Below are 17,064 nucleotides of genomic sequence, written 5' to 3'. Positions count from 1 at the left end.
GTGCCTCTTTTTTCCCCACAGTGTTCAGAGAGGGGCTGCGAGTCTGAAGGAGGAAGGTTGCTCAGAACAGAGGCCTGTTTAGGAATCACACACCCAGACTTAATTGTCTTTTCCAACAGCCGTGGTATTATTTGTCTTCAGCAAGTGACCACAAGTGATTTCCAAGGCTCATTACACTAATGACCTAATCAGTTTATCTACCTCTCTTCTTCCAGGGAGCTCAGAGGCCTCTCCTCTCCAGCCCTGCAGGGCGGCCCAGAGGAGCAGGCCTAACTCCTCATGTAGGGACGGATGATACCAATGTTTGAGATGGTGGGTGATGTCACAGGATCCCAAAGGAGCGGAATTCTGAGGTTGTAGACATCCTGGCCCCTCCCCAGGGCAGGGAACCAGACTCCCTCGGGCAATGTTACTATTAAACATTTGGCCCCTGAAGTGGAGAGCCTTTGATTGTATCTGTCTTCCTGTTCTCCTTTGGGAGGAAGAATTTCTCTGCAGGAAGTAGTTTAATAGTCTGAAAGCCTGACTTCCCTAGTCTTGAGATCCATGTTTCCAGCCACAAGTGGCTGAGATGCTTGATAAGAAGGGAAGCAGAAGGAGGGGGATCTGGGCTGTAGATCTGAGCAGGTCTTAGCCCCGCTCAGCCCTTTTCTCCCTGTCCTTGTGCCTAGTGCCTGGATGAGGAGCACATGACAGAAAGCAGGTGCAGCCAGGCCTGAAGACCCTGCTCACCTCACCCCTGCTCTCTGTAGACCACAGTACCCTTTCCCTCAGCCGTCATGCAATCTCTCACTGTATGTCTGAGGCTGGCTGCTGGTCCCCAGCTCGTTCCCACCACTGGGTGAGAGAGTTCTTTGGGATGTCTGGACTTGATCCTTCCTGCTGTATCCTCACCCCAAACTTCTGGGGTCAAACGCAGGGTATAGAGATTCATTTACCAGTCCCAGCAGATGCCAGCAGCTGACCACACAGGGCATGGAGCAGCTGGGACACCAATGGAGCAGTGAAAATAGACAGACCAGTGAGCCATCATTAGGCCTGAGGGCCCCAGGAGGAGATAGTGCTCTGGAGCCTGGGGACTACAGTTGGCCAGTGGTAACTGGACCAATGGTGGGTATATCTGGAGGGAGGTCCAGCCAAGAAAGACATAACCATAGACTGAGATGGTCTGGAACAGAGAGAAGGGTACCTTTCTCCATTGTTCTGTGTTCCTTTAGCACTCCCATGGACTCAGCTGACCCAGGGGCTTAGGAAATGGAGCCGGCATGGGCCTTGCATGTTCAAGGCCAGATGACACAGAGCAGGACAGAACTAAGAAAGAAAGCTCAGAACAGGAAACTCCAGGACCAGCATGCTCCATGCTTGTCCTTGTAGTAATAAAACACCTCTGATGCCCATTTTTGGTCCATCAAACAGAATTCTTTAAGGCATTGTCTTGTAGGCAGGGAGAGGCCACTGCTCTGTGCACAAGGAAGTGATTCCATCCATGAGAGGGAAACAAAAGACCCTTGAGGAGCTCGGCACTCTTGGATTCCCAGTGGGATTTGCAGGGCGTGAAGATCCGCTTCTCTGGACAGTGGGTGGGCAGAGTGCAGAGCCCAGCTCTGGCCAGGGGAGCTTCTGCTTATTTCCCCATGTGCAGAGCCAGTGCTGGGCTCAGAGCTGCCGTGCACACACTGGTAGCTGGCTGGTGGCCTGGTACCGCTTGCTCATCAGAGGCCCCCACTACTGCAAACTTATGTCACAGGACCTACACAGGGAACCATAGCTGTCTGGTTCAGCAGGTCCCCTGCAGCTGCCAAAACAGTGGGGGCATGAATCAGGAAAAGATGCCCTCATCCAGGGCACTGTGATTGCCTTCAGGGCTGGGGCCAGGCCTTCCTAACTTCTGTCTCTAATGGAGCACCTGCCACTTCATGTATATCTCTGACTTCCTGAGCTGGATCATGTGGTAGTTCCTCAGTCAATCATTTCTGAATAATGTATAGATTTATTAATCTATTTTGTATGTAGTTATTCATTCATTCAACAAATGGTTATTGAGCAGTCACCTAGGTACTTGGAAGCAGTGGTGTGCATGCAAAATTAAGGCTGTCATGATGGAGTTTTGTACATTCTCCTGGAGGGAAACAGATACATCAACACTCAGATATAGAGCCAGCAAGTGAGATCACCTCTATTGGGAAAATTAAAAATGGCAAGAGACTGCAGGCAACAGAGACTGTTTGTCTGGAATCTTTTCTAAGGAGGTGACATTCAGGCCCTGAGACCTGAATAAGGAGTGAATGAGCACTTTGGGAAATGAACTGGAAGTGCAAAGGCCCTGAGGTGGAGGGTGGCCAGGATGTGCACCCAAAGGCGAGTTTCTGCTGATGATGTTTAGTTCCCAGTGGCTAGTGGGGGTTAAGCACAAGGGAAAGGGAGTGAGGGAGATTCAAGAGATAGTGCTACCCTTTGCTCTGTCATCCAGATAAAAACCCAGAGCTATCATTCCGTCACCCAGACAGCCACACTCAGCAGCCACCCTGTTCCAAATATATCCCAAAACTGTACCTTCCTCTCAGCTCCATGCCTGCCTGCTGGAGCATCACCTCCTCTCCCGCCCCTGTGGCTAACATGCCCCATGGTGGCTTTCTCTCTGCCCTCATTCGATGCCGTTACATACTCGCCACTCCATACCTTCAGGTATCCTTTAAAAACAGAGATTGCATTCTATTTATTACTCCTTTGCTGAAAATAACTTCCCTCTGCGCTCAGAATAAGCCCCAGAACATTTACTGTGGCCCCTGCCGCCCGAGGGAACTCTCCCTGCCCACCCATGATGGGCTGGCCCCTCTCTGGCTCTTATTCCTGTGCTCTCGAGTCCTCGGCCCCTGTACCTTCCCCCGGAAGGCTCTGTCCTCCCCTCGCCGTCTCTGCCTGGCGGGCTCCATGGCGACCCCTCAGCTCTCAGCTCCTGTTTGCTCCTCAGAGCTGCTCTCAGCTCCCCTGCTCGCCTCCCACCGCAAGCCAGCAGCACACAGTGTCCCTTGCTGGCTCTCACGGTGCCTGGCCTGTTTTCTGTACAGAGCTTTTCACTCTGCAGAAGCTTTGCTGGGCTTGTTTGCTTTCTGTTGTCCGTGTGTCTGCCTCCTCACCAGTGCCTGCCTGCTCTCCTCTGTATTCCCAAACCCCAGCATCTGGTCCCTCAGCCTGCAGGGTACAGGATGAGTGTCTGCTTAATGAATGAAAAGGAGAGAGCCACAGCTGCCTGGTCCACATCAATAGGGACAAGACAGCTGACCAAATGTCCGGGCAGCACATGCACCTGAACAGGTTACTCAAACGGCACCCAGAGGGCAGACTCGGGAGGAGGGAGGCTCTGGGCCCTGTGTAATCCACAGAGGGTTCCCCTTGCCGTGTTGAGACCTCTACACTGCAGACCTCTTGTGTCCTCCACCTCCTAGAGTGGCAGAGCGGGGTCCAGCAGGTGCTTGGAAGTGGGGAGCTCAGTCTTAGAAATTCCATCTCGACTGCTTCCTGGCTGAGCCGCCTTGGACATGCTTCCTAATCTCTGATCGTCAGTTACTACAATTAGGAAATGGGGTAATGATAGTGCCCGGCTCAGAGGGTACAAAGTCCGAGCCCAGCACAGAATGTAGCAATAAATGTTAGCTCTTATCAGCATCACCTTTGTTACTATTGCTGATCGGTTAACTATTATTTCTGAGTTACCCCCTCAGCCTCAGATTCTGGTTTCTCTTGTGCACCAGCCATGCAGAGCATCCAGGGTGAAGCCATGGCCTCCTCTGCCCTGTCCTCTGTGGATGCAGATTTGGGGGCCTCCTTCCTTATCACTGAGAGACTCAACAGTAGCCCCTTTGTGTCTTTCCCCAGTGAGCCCTCTCCCTCTCAGGGTCTCTGCCACCCCATTGCCTCAGGCAGCTACCCAGTCTTTTCACATTGTCATCATCAGTAAGATGGTACCCACTAACTGACCCTTTGGAGTTAACGTTACCTTGGCTTTTAGAAATACTACCCCATGAGGCAGCTCTTAACCCAAAAGTGAGACGCTCTGTGCTGGGCAGACTTAGGAGGTGGTGGGTCCACCCTGCCTTCTGCAGCTGTATCCCTAAGGCGCTGTCTGTCCTGTCACCTGTGTGTCCTTATCTCCACTGTCTGGGACTGCATACTCCTTCAGGTGGCCAATGCTCTGACCACTTCCCACACAGCTCCCTAGGTGGCAAGGACTTAGGAGGGACATCTAGCACTGAAGGCACCTTCCACATCCCTTCCCCACTAAGCACCTCTTCTCCACTTTCCCATGTGGAGGAGAAGTGAATGTCCCCTGGCCCCATGAGAGCTGGCCCCACCACAGCCAAGGTCCTGGGCCCAGCCCTTTCCCACCAAGGAGAAAATAGCAAGAAAAACAGATGAGACCGATACCCTGTGCACAGGGTCGGCCAGAACCCAGTCCTGGAGAAGCCCCAGGAAAGCTTTAACCCTGCAGCTCTGGGCAGTCAGGAAGGGTGATGGATGGAGGAGGCAGGGAGTACCTCCAGTAAGCAGTGGCCAGTGCCCTTTCTCCCATCTGAGACACTGGCAGTGCCTGTCTCGCCTCTCTCAACAGGTCATCACTGCCCAGATGAGGGTCCTGGGTTAGACCCCAATCCTCAGGCTGAACGGCAGCGCCAGAGGTCACCTGATGCACACTTGTCCCTGGCTGACGCCCTCTTTGAGCAGGGTCCAGCAGGCCCCACTTTAAAGCAGCCAGGCATAAGGTATCCTGAGTCTGCCCATCATCAGCATTTGAACCCCTCACAGTCAGCCTGGAACCCAGAAGGGAGGCTGGGCTGGAGTCAGGAGTCCTGGGCCAGCAGAATCCTAATCTGTGCTATGGGATTCCACTCTTCCCCACAGGGCTCACCTGCAACCTGACTGTGAAAGGGCTTTGTAAATGACAGGTGTGATAGAAGTGATAGATGGGACAGGGACAGGATGTCTAGCTCTTCCTTTCCCATTGCAGCAGCAGCCCAGCCTCCCTTGGTCCCGTGGAGGCCTACCTTAGGGACCTGGCCCAGCCTCCACTGAGTGGTGGCTGAGACAGTGTCCCACAGAACAACCTATGTGCCTTTGGTCTTTCCCCAAAGATTGTGCCTAGACTTTCTTACACTGCATCTGGAGGGAAATGAGGGTAGGAGGACATTCTAAGACTGTCAAGAGCCAAACCTGAGCAAGACATTTTAGCAGCATTCGGGCTTTGTTTGCTGAGCTCCTAAGGACACTGGAATTGTTCCAGGTGTGTGTTTGTCTAGGAGCTCAGAATGGGAGAGCTCAGGCCAAGGGATCTTGGCAGGTTATTTGCAGAACATTTGCACATATTATCCTTGCCCTCTGAAGTAGGTCTTATTTTACCGAGGAGGAATCAAGCTCCCATACTTGCTGCAGAGCTGAGGCTCACAGTTCAGTCTTACACCTTCCAGCCTGTGTCTCCAGCCTGGCCAGCTATTCTGCTGGGAATGAAAGGGGAGGGATGAACTTTCATAACAGCAGGGGAACAGAGCTCAAGTGAATGCGTCAGCTGCAAGCCTCCTGTGCCTACAGGGTAGAAGCGGGGAATAACATCTCACAGGGTCCTAACTTTCTTCTTTGAAATGGCAAAGAGCTCTGATACGAGGTCTCAAAGGTCCATCTCTTGCCTGTTTTCTAGGTGGTGCAGGAAGGAGGTGTCTAGCTACTCCTAACTTCCAAGCTGTCCCCTCTTTCGGTTCTCATAGCCTGCACAGAGCAGATTGCCTTTCATGAACTCTAAGAGGTCTAGAAAAATTGACAGTCGTGTGTGAGGGACCTTAAGCTCCACCACTGAGAAGGAGGAAGCTTCAGATTCTGCAGGCACAGGGCAGAAGAGAATGGATTCAGAGTCCTCCTTTCATAGCCCTAGACCCCATCTCGCAAGCTGTTTACATGTTCGAGGAGCACCCCAACCCTTTCAGGAGCAGCCCTGGAAAATAACAACTGGGCAAACTGCAGAGCCAGGCTGGCACTTTCTCCAAGGCCAGCATGTGGGTGGAAGACACAAGGCTGGCTGTTGGCTGGGTTAGTTTAAAGGGAGGTGGGGAGCCCCCAAAATACCAAAACCTTCAGTCTCTAGCCCACAGGCTGCCTCATTTTCTGAGTGTCATCTAAATGTTTTCCTTCTCTTTGTGCGTCCTGACATGAACAAGGTCCCTTGACGTCACCCTGCTTGTTTCCTCTGAAGGACACATCACCGACTATTGTCTTGTTTATTTCCTTACTTTTGTATTATTGGTCTCTTCCCCCATAATATGAGCTACATAGTGACAAGAATCTGTTTTTCTTACCCACATCCCAGAAAGCAATGACAAAAAACACCTGATAAACATTTGCTGAATAATGCACCCACATATGCAAGCTTTTATGAATGAATGCGTGAGTGAAAGTTCTTAGCATGTGACTGATACTCAGCGAACACCAGCTTTATTTCCTGAGAATCATTATCAGTTAGCATAGCATTGCTGCCTTTTGAAACCCACTCCTTAGGCATAAGCGTGTGTAATGATTGGGAAAGAATGGGAGGTAAGGATGGAGGTAGGAGCTGGGGTACCAGCAGGGGACAACAGGACAGGTGAGTGAAGGTTTTGATGGCAGCGGAGTCAGCAGGGCCTAGTGTAACAGTGGCTTGTTAATCACCTGGTTTTTGGTGAGCCATATATTAGGAAGCACAGGACAGCACTGTCACCTTCCATGTGACCTAGGGAAGATCTTGTGACCACACCCCTCCTACTCTCTGGGTCCTCTAGGAACTCACCAGGGACCAGAGGAGTCTCAGTGGGGGAGGGGGGCGTCTTCATGGCTACGCTGCCTGGCAGCTTCTCACACCTTGCTCTCCTGTCCTTCAGGTACAAGACGGTGGTGACCCCACGGAGGGCAGCAGTGGCCATTGCTGGCTGCTGGATTCTCTCCCTTGTGGTGGGCCTGACGCCTATGTTTGGTTGGAACAATCTGAGTAAGATAGAGATGGCATGGGCGGCCAATGGAAGCGTCGGGGAACCCGTGATCAAGTGCGAGTTTGAGAAGGTCATCAGCATGGAGTACATGGTCTACTTCAACTTCTTTGTCTGGGTGCTGCCGCCGCTGCTCCTCATGGTCCTCATCTACCTGGAGGTCTTCTACTTGATCCGAAAGCAGCTCAGCAAAAAAGTGTCGGCCTCCTCTGGTGACCCGCAGAAGTACTACGGGAAGGAGTTGAAGATTGCTAAGTCGCTGGCCCTCATCCTCTTCCTTTTTGCCCTTAGCTGGCTGCCCCTGCACATCCTGAACTGTATCACCCTCTTCTGTCCCACCTGCCACAAGCCCACCATCCTCACTTACATTGCCATCTTCCTCACGCATGGCAATTCAGCCATGAACCCCATCGTCTATGCTTTCCGCATCCAGAAGTTCCGGGTGACCTTTCTAAAGATTTGGAATGACCACTTCCGCTGCCAGCCGGAGCCCCCCATTGATGAGGACCTCCCTGAAGAGAAGGTGGATGACTAGACTGTGTCTGCACCTTCCAGCCCACATCTAGCAGGCTGCGGCCCAGACCTTGCCTCCCCACTGTCCCTCTGGCCTTGCTGGGCCTTCCACAACTGGGCTGTGGCAGTGACACAGGAGGCTCTGAGGAGATGCCTGCGGAGCAGGGGCCTGTCCACAGGGAGTTAATGGCCCTGCATCTTGGGGACTAGGAGCAGGCTTGGGATGGCAGCCCGTGGGGGTGGAACTGGATGGTGTGAGGCGAGAGAAAACAGTCTTGAGCCCCCTTGCCTGCGCTACCATCCCATGCATGGTCCAGCGCTTCAGAGCTGGGCAGGTCCTAGGTAGGACTATGGAGGAGGCTTTGGGGCTAGGACAGGATGTTAGGGCTCCCAGAGTCACGCAAGGGAATCTGCTGGTCTTAGATGTAGTCCTGTCTGGGACCCAGCTTCAGGACAGAAGGGGGGTCCTTCCCAAGATGGAGGGGTGGGAGAAATGATGATGTTCTGGTTTTTCTTTCTCTACTATTCTCTAGAAGGTGGACAGGGGCAGCCAAAGAGCAGGAATCAAGGAGCATCAGTTACCAACTTCAAAGATTCTGCGTTTTGGTGATGACAGGGTTAGGGTGCCTACTCGCCAAGGGTTATTCTTAGGAGCCCAGGATTATACTTGAGAGAAGCGGAAAGAATGGTCCAGAAATCATTTCTCACATTTGCTTTATTCCCCACCAGCCCTTGGATTCCCAGCGGGGCCTCCAGACCCTGGAGTGTAGTTCTGTAGCCACGGGCTTAAAGCATCCACCAGGGGGCAGCACCGAGCCCTCTTTGCAGGGCGCTTCCAAGGGGCCTGGAGGGTAACTTCCTATCTTCTGGGCTACCATGTCGCACCAGCCCTCGGTGGTAGGCCCGGACTGTCCAAGGGACAACATCACTGCTGCTTCTAGGACCTATGGAGAAGAAAGCTTCAGTTCTTGGGAGCATTCCGCCTTCTTCCGGGGACGGGATGAAGGACACATCCTACAGGCTGACTCCTGGGCTGGAGCAGGCTGAGGGGCCGCCCTCCTGAGCATGTGGGCAGGTCTCTCACGGGCATTTAATCCCTAAAAAGCCCGGGCGAGCGTTTGGCTCGCTTTTGGGGGACTTCAGAAACTGATACAGATGGAGTCCAGACCTGAGGGCTCGGGGAAAGATGAACTCACCCATGCCAAGAGCCTGGAACCCCACTATAGAGAGGGCGGGGAGAGAGATGGTTGTCAGTTCGTGGGTTCTGAATGTGAAGACTGACTCCAGGCATCTGCCTTTGTTGGAGGTGGGGTGTTCCTGGCTCCCAATGGGGGCCCTTGTGACCAATAAAAGACTATAAACCCTCATGGAGATGGCGTCACTAGCACCCACTGCCACCAGTGTCAGAGGAACCGAAACAGAGAAGACAGAATAGGGGCAGGAAGAAGCAAGGAGAGGGAGATATGGGGGCGACTGGAGTCAGGAGGATGCCAGGGAGGTATTTCCATGGCTGTAGTTACATACTCGGGGTAGCAAACCCTGAGTAAGAAAGCAAGCACTGGACCACTCATGCCTGGAAAATGCCCTGTGGACCTCAAGACCCTCCCTGATGGCACTTTCCTCAGAGCAGCACGTTCAAATGCCCCCCACATAGTGACACAGCTCCTCCCCCTTTACACTGAGCTCACTGCCACAGAGGTCCTGTGCTGCCACTGTCACATCACACAGCTTTATTTGGGTGCTTCTCACCCAGTGCACAACTCTGCAGGGTTCTGACCATTGTGTCTCCTGGGCACCCTTATGTCAGGAGGCCTGTCTCGGGGCATGCTGGGCTCACTCCTGGGTCCCAGATTCGGTCTTCTGGGGTTAGGAGGCCAACAGGCACCAGGGATGGTTCCACCTGTTGTTGCTATGGAAATACAGGTCTTGGGCATCTACGGAGCCATATTTTTGGACCGACTCCTTGGGCCTACAGGGCCTGGCAGGGAACAGGTCTTGCCAAAACAGAGCCTGGTGTGGGCTGAGCAGCACCACATGTTGGAAGAGCAATTAGATGTGGGACACTAACATCTCTTCCCCTCCCTCCTTCAGGCCTGATGTCTAGATTCTTTCGGACTTACCCAGAGCCCTAGAACTGCTAGGGGAGGGAACAGGAGTTGTTGTCTCCACTTCTCAGATGAGGAAACAGAGCCAAAGAGATTATCCTTACTAAGGTCACTCAGAACCAGGACCAGACCCCTGCCCTGTGACACCCACTGCATCAGCCCCACCAAGCCTCAGCAGCATGGCCCTGCAATACAAGGCTACTGCAGGGGCCTCGACAAGTGCGTTAGCGGCTGTGACTAACAGACTTATACCCAGAGCTGATCACTGTCTTTTCTCCCCATCATGCCCTGCTCCCAGCCTCCTCTCTGCTTTCCTGCTGCCCCCAGACATAGCAGAACCACCTACCTGTCTCCTCGTCCCAGCCTCTTCGCAGCACTCCTCAGTGTGTGGCGGAGGCTGGAAGAGAACCTGCAGTTAGAGCTTGGGGAAAGCTGCATGCAATGGGACGTTCAAGGTTACCTCCCCAGCATAGTGGGCCGTGGCCCTGCTTGGACAGCCGTCTAGACAGCCTGACCTCCATCTTCACTGCCCTTTGTCTCCTGCCTCAGTTTTCAAATCCACTCTGCATCTAGTCCAGTCCACAAAGAGGGGGCCTCTGGTTGCCCATCTGCGTCAGGGACCCTGGGAAGTGACCCTCACCTTTGACCTCCAGCCGGCAATCCACAGATGCCTCTCCCAGCACATTGATGGCCTTGCAGGTGTAGACCCCAGAATCAAAGGGACTGGGTTTCCGGATCTCCAGAGTGCAGACTCCTTGCTCAGAAAGGGCACGGTACTTGGGGTCACCTTTGATGTCCATGTTGTTTTTCATCCAGATGATCTTGGGCTGGAGGCAAAGACAGAGGAAGCAAGGTCAGGGAAAGGTGTGGCCTGGGACCAGGTTCCAAAGGTCCACCTACAGCCCCCAGTACACATGCTTGGAGGATTCGCTAACCCTGACTCCCCCAGCTGACTCCCCAAGCCAGCGCCCTTACCTTGGGTGATGCTCTGACGCTACAGAATAGCTGGGTGCTGTAGCCAGGGGTGGAGGTGTGGTCAGCCAGGGGCTGGGTAAAGGAGGGCGCTTCTGAGAAGTCTCGCTCAATAAACCCTTTAGGTTTGGCAGCAATATCTGGGTTCAGGGGAGAATTGGAGGTTACAGAAGTAAAAGAGCCCTTGTATGACTGGTGTCACCCAGGATCTTTAGAAAGCAAGTTTTTGAGGAACATAGCGAACGACACAGAGGAAAGGAAAACTAAAACAGGGCTGAGGCGCTGAGAGGGAGCAGGGAGGAGTGGGCAGGAAGCCAGAGCCATGAGCATATCTGGGCAGGAGATCCCAGCAGAAGGTGGTGACCAGCAACCTGGAGATGCCACGTCTCATTTCTGTGTCTTGGAGACACATCTATCTGGCTTTCTTTTTTTGAAATGAAAATCTCTTCCCCATTCTGTGCAGCTCAGTCTGGTGTTAACAAGAGTACACCTTCCAGAGCCTGCACGATCTGGTGGGGAGGTTCTTGGACAGGGTGGCAGGAAGAAGGCCTGGAATTCTATATTTGACGCAAGAGGCTTGGGTGCCTGTTGGAGACAGTAAATGTTGCATCTTCCGTGTTCAGCTGTGTGGTGCTCTTTTGGGGCAGCAAGGTTTGTGCTTTCATTAACAGGGCTCTGCCTAGCATACACGCATTGCCTTTCAGGGTGGGTTCTGTGGGACACTCTGCTTGAGATCCAGAGATTGCTGTGACCCTGCAGCCACACATGACTCTGGGAAAGTGCACAGCCTCCCAAGGGGGCTGCTTGTTTACATGGGTTTGCTCTGATGTGTTTCGCATAACCAGCCATATGCCTGTGTGTGTGTGCATGTGTGTGTGTGTCGTGCACGTAACTGTGGAGCGGGAGGGACGCCTCCACAGTGCTAGGGAGCAGATGCTCAGGACAAGCCCAGAGAGAGGGACAGGGCAACACCAAGGAAGAGACGGAAATGGTAGAGTCAGGATGCCCACCCAGACCCAGTCCAGACCCACCTGCCTTCTGGATGTGCGCAAGCTCCTTGGTGGTGGTGGCCGAGTCACTGAGGCCGCACAGGTTTTCTGAGAAGACCCGGAAGGAGTACGAGTTGCCAATGATGAGGTCAGAGATGGTGCAGGTGGTGGGATGGTAGCGCTCCAGCACTGTGAACCATTGCTGTGGGGACCCCGGCTTGTCACGCTCACCACTCGTCTCATTCTCATCTTCCTCACTTACCCTGTGGCCTCTTCTTTGCAAGGACTCATTCCATGTCCCTAACCCTGGGAGACTAAGCCATCCAGTTTCCAGCCTGAAGGACTTTGAATTGGGAGAGGGGCTCCTGGCTCACTCAGATGAGCACTAGGGGATCTCCCTGAAGTTCTCAGAGAATTCTGCCTTGCTATGCAAGTGCACTTGCTATGCAAACTGTGGCCGCAGAGATGCAACCTCAGCAGCTCTTGACACTTCCTGCAGAAAGAGGCAGCCTCCACCAAGACCTACTAAATCAGAATTTGCATCTTAGCAAATTCCCAGGTGATTCCTACACACATTAAAATTTCAGAAACACAGCTTCAGAGACTGAAAGGCTGCAGAGAGCACAGGCTAGCCCCTCCTGCAGACTTTAGGAGGACAGTGAGAGATAGGGAGGGAAGAGTCTTGCTGAGCCCACTTAGGGATTCGGTGAGCAGTGGCATTGGAGTTGGGTCCTGTGACTCATAATGGGACCTTCCCAGATATCTTGGCCACTTCCTCCCCCACTCCACTGGGCCCCAGCCAGCTCACCCCTGTCTTTTTGTCTGCCTTCTGCACTGTGTAGCCCAGGAGCTCTGTGTTGCCTGTATCCTGGGGTGGGGTCCACTCGAGGGCAGCATTACATCCCCAGACGTCCAGTATCCGGATGCTCTTGGGGGGTCCTGGCTTCTCTGCAGGGCCAGGGTGGGAAGGAGAGTAAGTGTGAGATGCCCACACCCCAGATCTGGCTCCTGCGATGCTTCCTTAGCCTGCCCCCTTCCCCCACCTGCCATCAACTCTAAGGTAGAAGGGGGAAATCCGAGTCCTGGGAGGTAGCCCCTTCTCCCTCGGCCGTACCAATCACCAGGATATCAATGATGGCCTTGGCCTCCAGGCCTTCCAGCCGCACAGTGAGCTCATAGCTGCCCGAGTCAGAGCGCTGGGCCGAGCGAATGAAAAGGATGGAGTCCTGGTCCCCGCTGCGCACACTCACTCGCTGGCTGTCCAGGGCCTGGCCATTGTGGGTCCATGAGGCTTGAGGCTTGGGCTTTCCCTGCCAGAGAAGAGTACTCAGGTGAGTGTGGCAAGTGCTAGATCCTGTGCCCACTGGCTCCAGGGGTGTCTGGGGTTGTGTCCAGGAGTCTACTCTGTCAGTCCACAAAAGCTGGAGCCATAGGTGCTGCTCAGAGACATGTCCTCCAGGGGTCTGACCTGCCCTGGGGTCTGCCTGCCTGTCTGCAGGCTGGAGAATTTCAACACAGTTGTGTGCATGATGGAGAGATCTTGTGGTCCTCAGGAGACCCCATGGGGACACTGACACTTCCTGTGCGACCCAACACATATCAGCCTTCTTCCGACCCTCTGAGCAGGCAGACCCACCTGGAAGGGGATTTGCAGGTTGACGGACTCTCCCACCCGGCGGATGTAGGTCTGACGAAGGTGACGGGGGACACGGATCTTGGGGGCCTCTGCAGGAAAGCAACAGTCTAGGATTATCAGTAGCATCAGGTGGACAACTGGATGGGGCTCCTGGGGCAGAGTTAGGGGACAGCTGGCATGGGCTGCTGGCCAGACAGGCAGACTCCTGGGTGTGTCCTGGCTGTGCTCTCAGTTCCGAGGTGGAGGGACCCAAGGCCCTTGGGGGCCTTGAGAAGCTGAGACTCAAGAGGTTCCAGGAGGTCAGGGCTTCCATGGTGTGAACTGGTAAGCATCCCAAGCACTCCTTTGGCAACTCAACCCTGCCAGACTAGAATTTGCCCTGCAGCCCAGGCATTCTGCTCCAGATGGGGCAGCAGCCAGCTCTCTGCCTCCCCCTGCAGGAGGACAGGTGTTGTATCTGTTGGCCTGAACTAGGGTAGGAGGCAACGGGAGCCATCAGCCTGCTGCAGATCCAGCTTCCTTGCCATACCATGGTGTAGGACTTTTAGGGACCCCTCTGTAAGATTCCGCTTGCTCCTTCTTCTGGGAATGTTGGAGTCTTTCCCCACCACAATGAGGCTGGAGCAGGTACGTCCCCTTCTTGTGTCCCTGCCTAGTTTTAATCTCACATGGGGAAAGTCTTCCTGTTTCGGCTCCCTGCATGGCAGAGAGCCACCTTCCTGGCCACACTCTAATTTAGCACAGTCACTGAAGTCTGTGGACATTCCAAGGGAAGCTTCAGTGGCCATTGTCCCTGTCCCTGGAGGTGGCTGCTCAGTAGCAAACAGGTGGGAGCAGTTGGTCATGGCACAAGGGCAGCCAAGGAGGAGACAGCGAGAAGGAACACTGTGTCTCCAAGGATTAGCTGAGCAGGCACTTGGCTTGGGGGTCACAGCCTGGAATGCTCTCTGGGCAGCTGCAGGGGGTCAGGAATGCTTGGCAGCTCCAGGTGGCTGAGGAGGGACAGCTGAGCAGCTGAGGATCCTGGACAGGCCCCCACTCTGCCCTGCCTAAAGAAGCTTGGTGGTTTCACACTGGTTCATGGCCTCCTCCTCCCCCTTCTCTCTCCAGGAAATCCCCTTCTCTCCTGCCAGAGGAATTTTAATGGAGAGGTGGGCGCGAGTCTGGCTGGCTCCTTCAGTGCTGGCCCTCAGAGGCCTCTTTGAGTCTGAGCTCCCCCGGGCCCTGGGGGAAGAAGGTCTAGGACTCTCCCAACCAAGAGGGCTTTCTGCCATCTCCACACTACAGTCAACAAAGCCGTACTACAGCTGCCACGTGGGGCTCTGCCTTGCTCACCAGCAATGTCCTGGGCTTTGCAAACCACCTGTGAAGATGCCTGGCAGCTCTGCAGAGTGTGAATGGTCCCGAGGGCACATCTAAATCTGACTGTCACCAGAAGGATGGGTGGTGCTAAGGGAGTCCTTGGGCCCTTTGGGATCTCTTGGCATCAATATGCCAGCCACAACAGCCTGTGGTGTCTCTCAAGCCTCAGGGCTGAGTATTGCCTTGAAGTCAAACCTGACCCCTCTTGTGGCCATGATACCATGTCCTCTTGTTTGCCTTGTCCAGAGCTGTGCATTTCTGCTCCAAGCCTCCACTGGGAGTCATCCATCCTCCTGATGGAGGAGAATGAAGGAAGATGGAGAAGCCCTCAGGCCACCTGCTTGCTTGTGTCTCTCTTCACCCTGGGGCCTTGTGCTGTCCCCAGAGACCTGAGACCAGACCAAATGACTCATTGCCATTAACAGACTGAAACCCGATCAGCTCTGGGAGGGCAGCAAGGCTAGGACTGAGGCTAATACACCCTGCAAATAGAAATATTAGCAACAGGGACAGCAGCTGGCCTCCAGGGCCCCAGTGAGCCACTGCCCTCTTGGAGAAGGCTTCATGGGCCTTTTGCAGGCCCTCTTCTTCCTAGCACGGCTATGAAGGACTGGGGGAAGCTAGCCTTCTGTGTTCCAGATGGCTTGGGAGAATCTGGAACCCAGACCTTAGGAAATGGGCAGAAAATGAGCTTCCATGGCTGCTGGAGAGATTAAGATGAGATAGGAGGGACAGATGGCCTCTCAGCATTGGGACCCTGAGAAAGGTGACCAGGGGAGCTGTGTTTTCACTTCTGGGCAGCAGGAAGTCTCTGCCCAATGCCCAGGGCAGGATCACTGGGGGAAATGGCTTCTTTGACCTCCAAAGCCCTTTGCTGCTGAGAGAAGCCATCTGACACTTTTTCCAGGCAAGATGGCACCCGCATGTGGCTTGTGTGTGTGGCTATGGGAGGGGACGTGGTTGCTCGCATGGTGCTGCCCACGGTTGGCCTTGGTTTCTCTGCTAGGGGGAAGCAAAAGGTGAGGCTGGACTTTACCAATGATCTCTTGGATGTGGACAGGCTGGTCCAGCACGGCCGCCGGGCCAGCCCCAGCAGAGCTCACTGCGGCCACTCGCAGGAGGAACTTCTCTCCCAGAGCCAGGTTCCGTATTGTCTGTTGGGTCACCATCATAGGCCGGGGGTTCACAGGCACCCACTCGGAGGCTGAGTGGAAGAGAGGGCAGTAAGGCCTTGGTGACATGGCCGGAGGCACCCTTCTCCATGGGGCTTCCCTTCTCCATGGTGACCTGGGAAAGGAGACCAGCCCATATTTCCTCCTGCCCTCTCTGACTTCTTAGTGTTCAGTGACATTAAAGACAGCTGATATTAGAGCCCTAGAACAGTGGCCAGAGAGGGGGCTGCTGAAGCCCTGAGAGGGTTTGATGCATTTACAAAATCACAAAGCAAGGCAGAGGTAGAGGTCAGGGCAAACTTGAGTGTCATGGAAGAGGACAATGGCAGCAGGACTTGGGCAAACTCCTCTCCTGTTTGCTTTCTTTCCTCACTGTCTGTTGTTCCCACTCTGCAGCATCCCTGTTCCTTCCTTCCTGTCTTGCCCTCCCTGAGCAGGCTCCTTGGAGACTTCATACCTCCTTCTCCTCTCATCAGAGTGGTGCCCAGTGTTCCCCACCCTCATGTAATTCAAAAGCTCCAAGGAGCTGGAAGATAGGGGGGCTTCGGAGGTCACAGGACAGCCCTCTACTTTCAGAGGTCCCAGGAGAGCAAGAGTAGCTAGGTGGGGGGTGCTGAGGAAATCTCTGCTTGCACTCTCTCCCTCTGCACTGTCCCTTGACCCACTGCACCCTGCCCCACCTCCCCGGGACACATGCAAGGCTGAGTCTAGCTCACCTCCCTCTCGGCGCAACTCCAGCACATAGCCCTGGAGCCCCAGTCTTCCCAGCTTCTCAGGGGGTTCCCAGCTTACAGTCACGGAGTTGTGGCTCACATCCACGATGGTCAGCAGCTGCGGGGAGCTGGGGACATCTGAGGGGAGGCCAGGGTGAGATGAAGTGGTTGAGGCCCAGGAGCCCCTCCCTGCATGCCTGTCTCCCCACTCCACTCTGCCCCTCTCTGGTCACCTTCACTTGGAGGTGCAGGCTTAGTGGCTATAGAAGCTGCGGGAGTTGCAGAGGCTGTGGGGGGAGTGGGGACAGATGCCTGAGGCTCCTGGGGCTCCGAAGCCTGCCCTTCCCCAGTGGACTCTGATGCCGCCCCTTCTCCAGAAGGCCCTGTGGCGGGCACCTTGGCAGATTCAGATGCTGTCTCCTTTGGGCCAGAGGCAATGGTCTCGGAAAGGGCTTTTTCTGCCATTGCTGGGCCGGCTGCTGATCTAGCAGAGTGCTCAGAGGTCTCCAGGGATAGGGTCTGGACCTGCAGGGTGACTAGGACACCTAGGTCCAGGCTTATATAGCTGGGGGCTGCTCCACCCCCGGCAAGCGATTCC

At 54.5% G+C, this 17,064-nt stretch overlaps 2 protein-coding genes across 9 annotated transcripts in view; one reads left to right on the top strand and one right to left on the bottom strand.

Annotated features, from left to right (window-relative positions):
* Nucleotides 1-8,884, top strand: part of Adora1 (adenosine A1 receptor) — a 31,391-nt gene extending 22,507 nt beyond the window's left edge. For 7 of the 8 annotated variants that reach the window (XM_013157798.3, XM_013157797.3, XM_063239623.1 and 4 more), the window contains one exon: nt 6,900-8,884. In XM_013157798.3, the coding sequence (XP_013013252.1) occupies nt 6,900-7,539 (640 nt within the window). In that variant the 3' untranslated portion in view covers nt 7,540-8,884. 8 annotated transcript variants of the gene reach the window in all.
* Mybph (myosin binding protein H) lies at nt 8,215-17,047 on the bottom strand. The gene is made up of 11 exons (XM_003474683.4): nt 16,700-17,047; nt 16,470-16,604; nt 15,618-15,785; nt 13,220-13,308; nt 12,698-12,893; nt 12,392-12,531; nt 11,626-11,785; nt 10,598-10,734; nt 10,263-10,449; nt 9,969-10,019; nt 8,215-8,461 (listed from the first exon to the last, which is right to left on the bottom strand). Exons 1-10 carry the CDS (start codon nt 16,929-16,931, stop codon nt 10,003-10,005), a joined length of 1,461 nt encoding a protein of 486 aa, XP_003474731.2. The 5' UTR covers nt 16,932-17,047; the 3' UTR covers nt 8,215-8,461; nt 9,969-10,002.
* Nucleotides 17,048-17,064: the final 17 nt, after the last annotated feature.

Source organism: Cavia porcellus, unplaced genomic scaffold, assembly GCF_034190915.1.
Source record: "Cavia porcellus strain 051 isolate PalLab524CR breed Dunkin Hartley unplaced genomic scaffold, mCavPor4.1 scaffold_29, whole genome shotgun sequence".
NCBI classification, from domain to species: Eukaryota; Metazoa; Chordata; class Mammalia; order Rodentia; family Caviidae; genus Cavia; species Cavia porcellus.
This window is presented reverse-complemented; position numbering and strand designations above follow the sequence as displayed.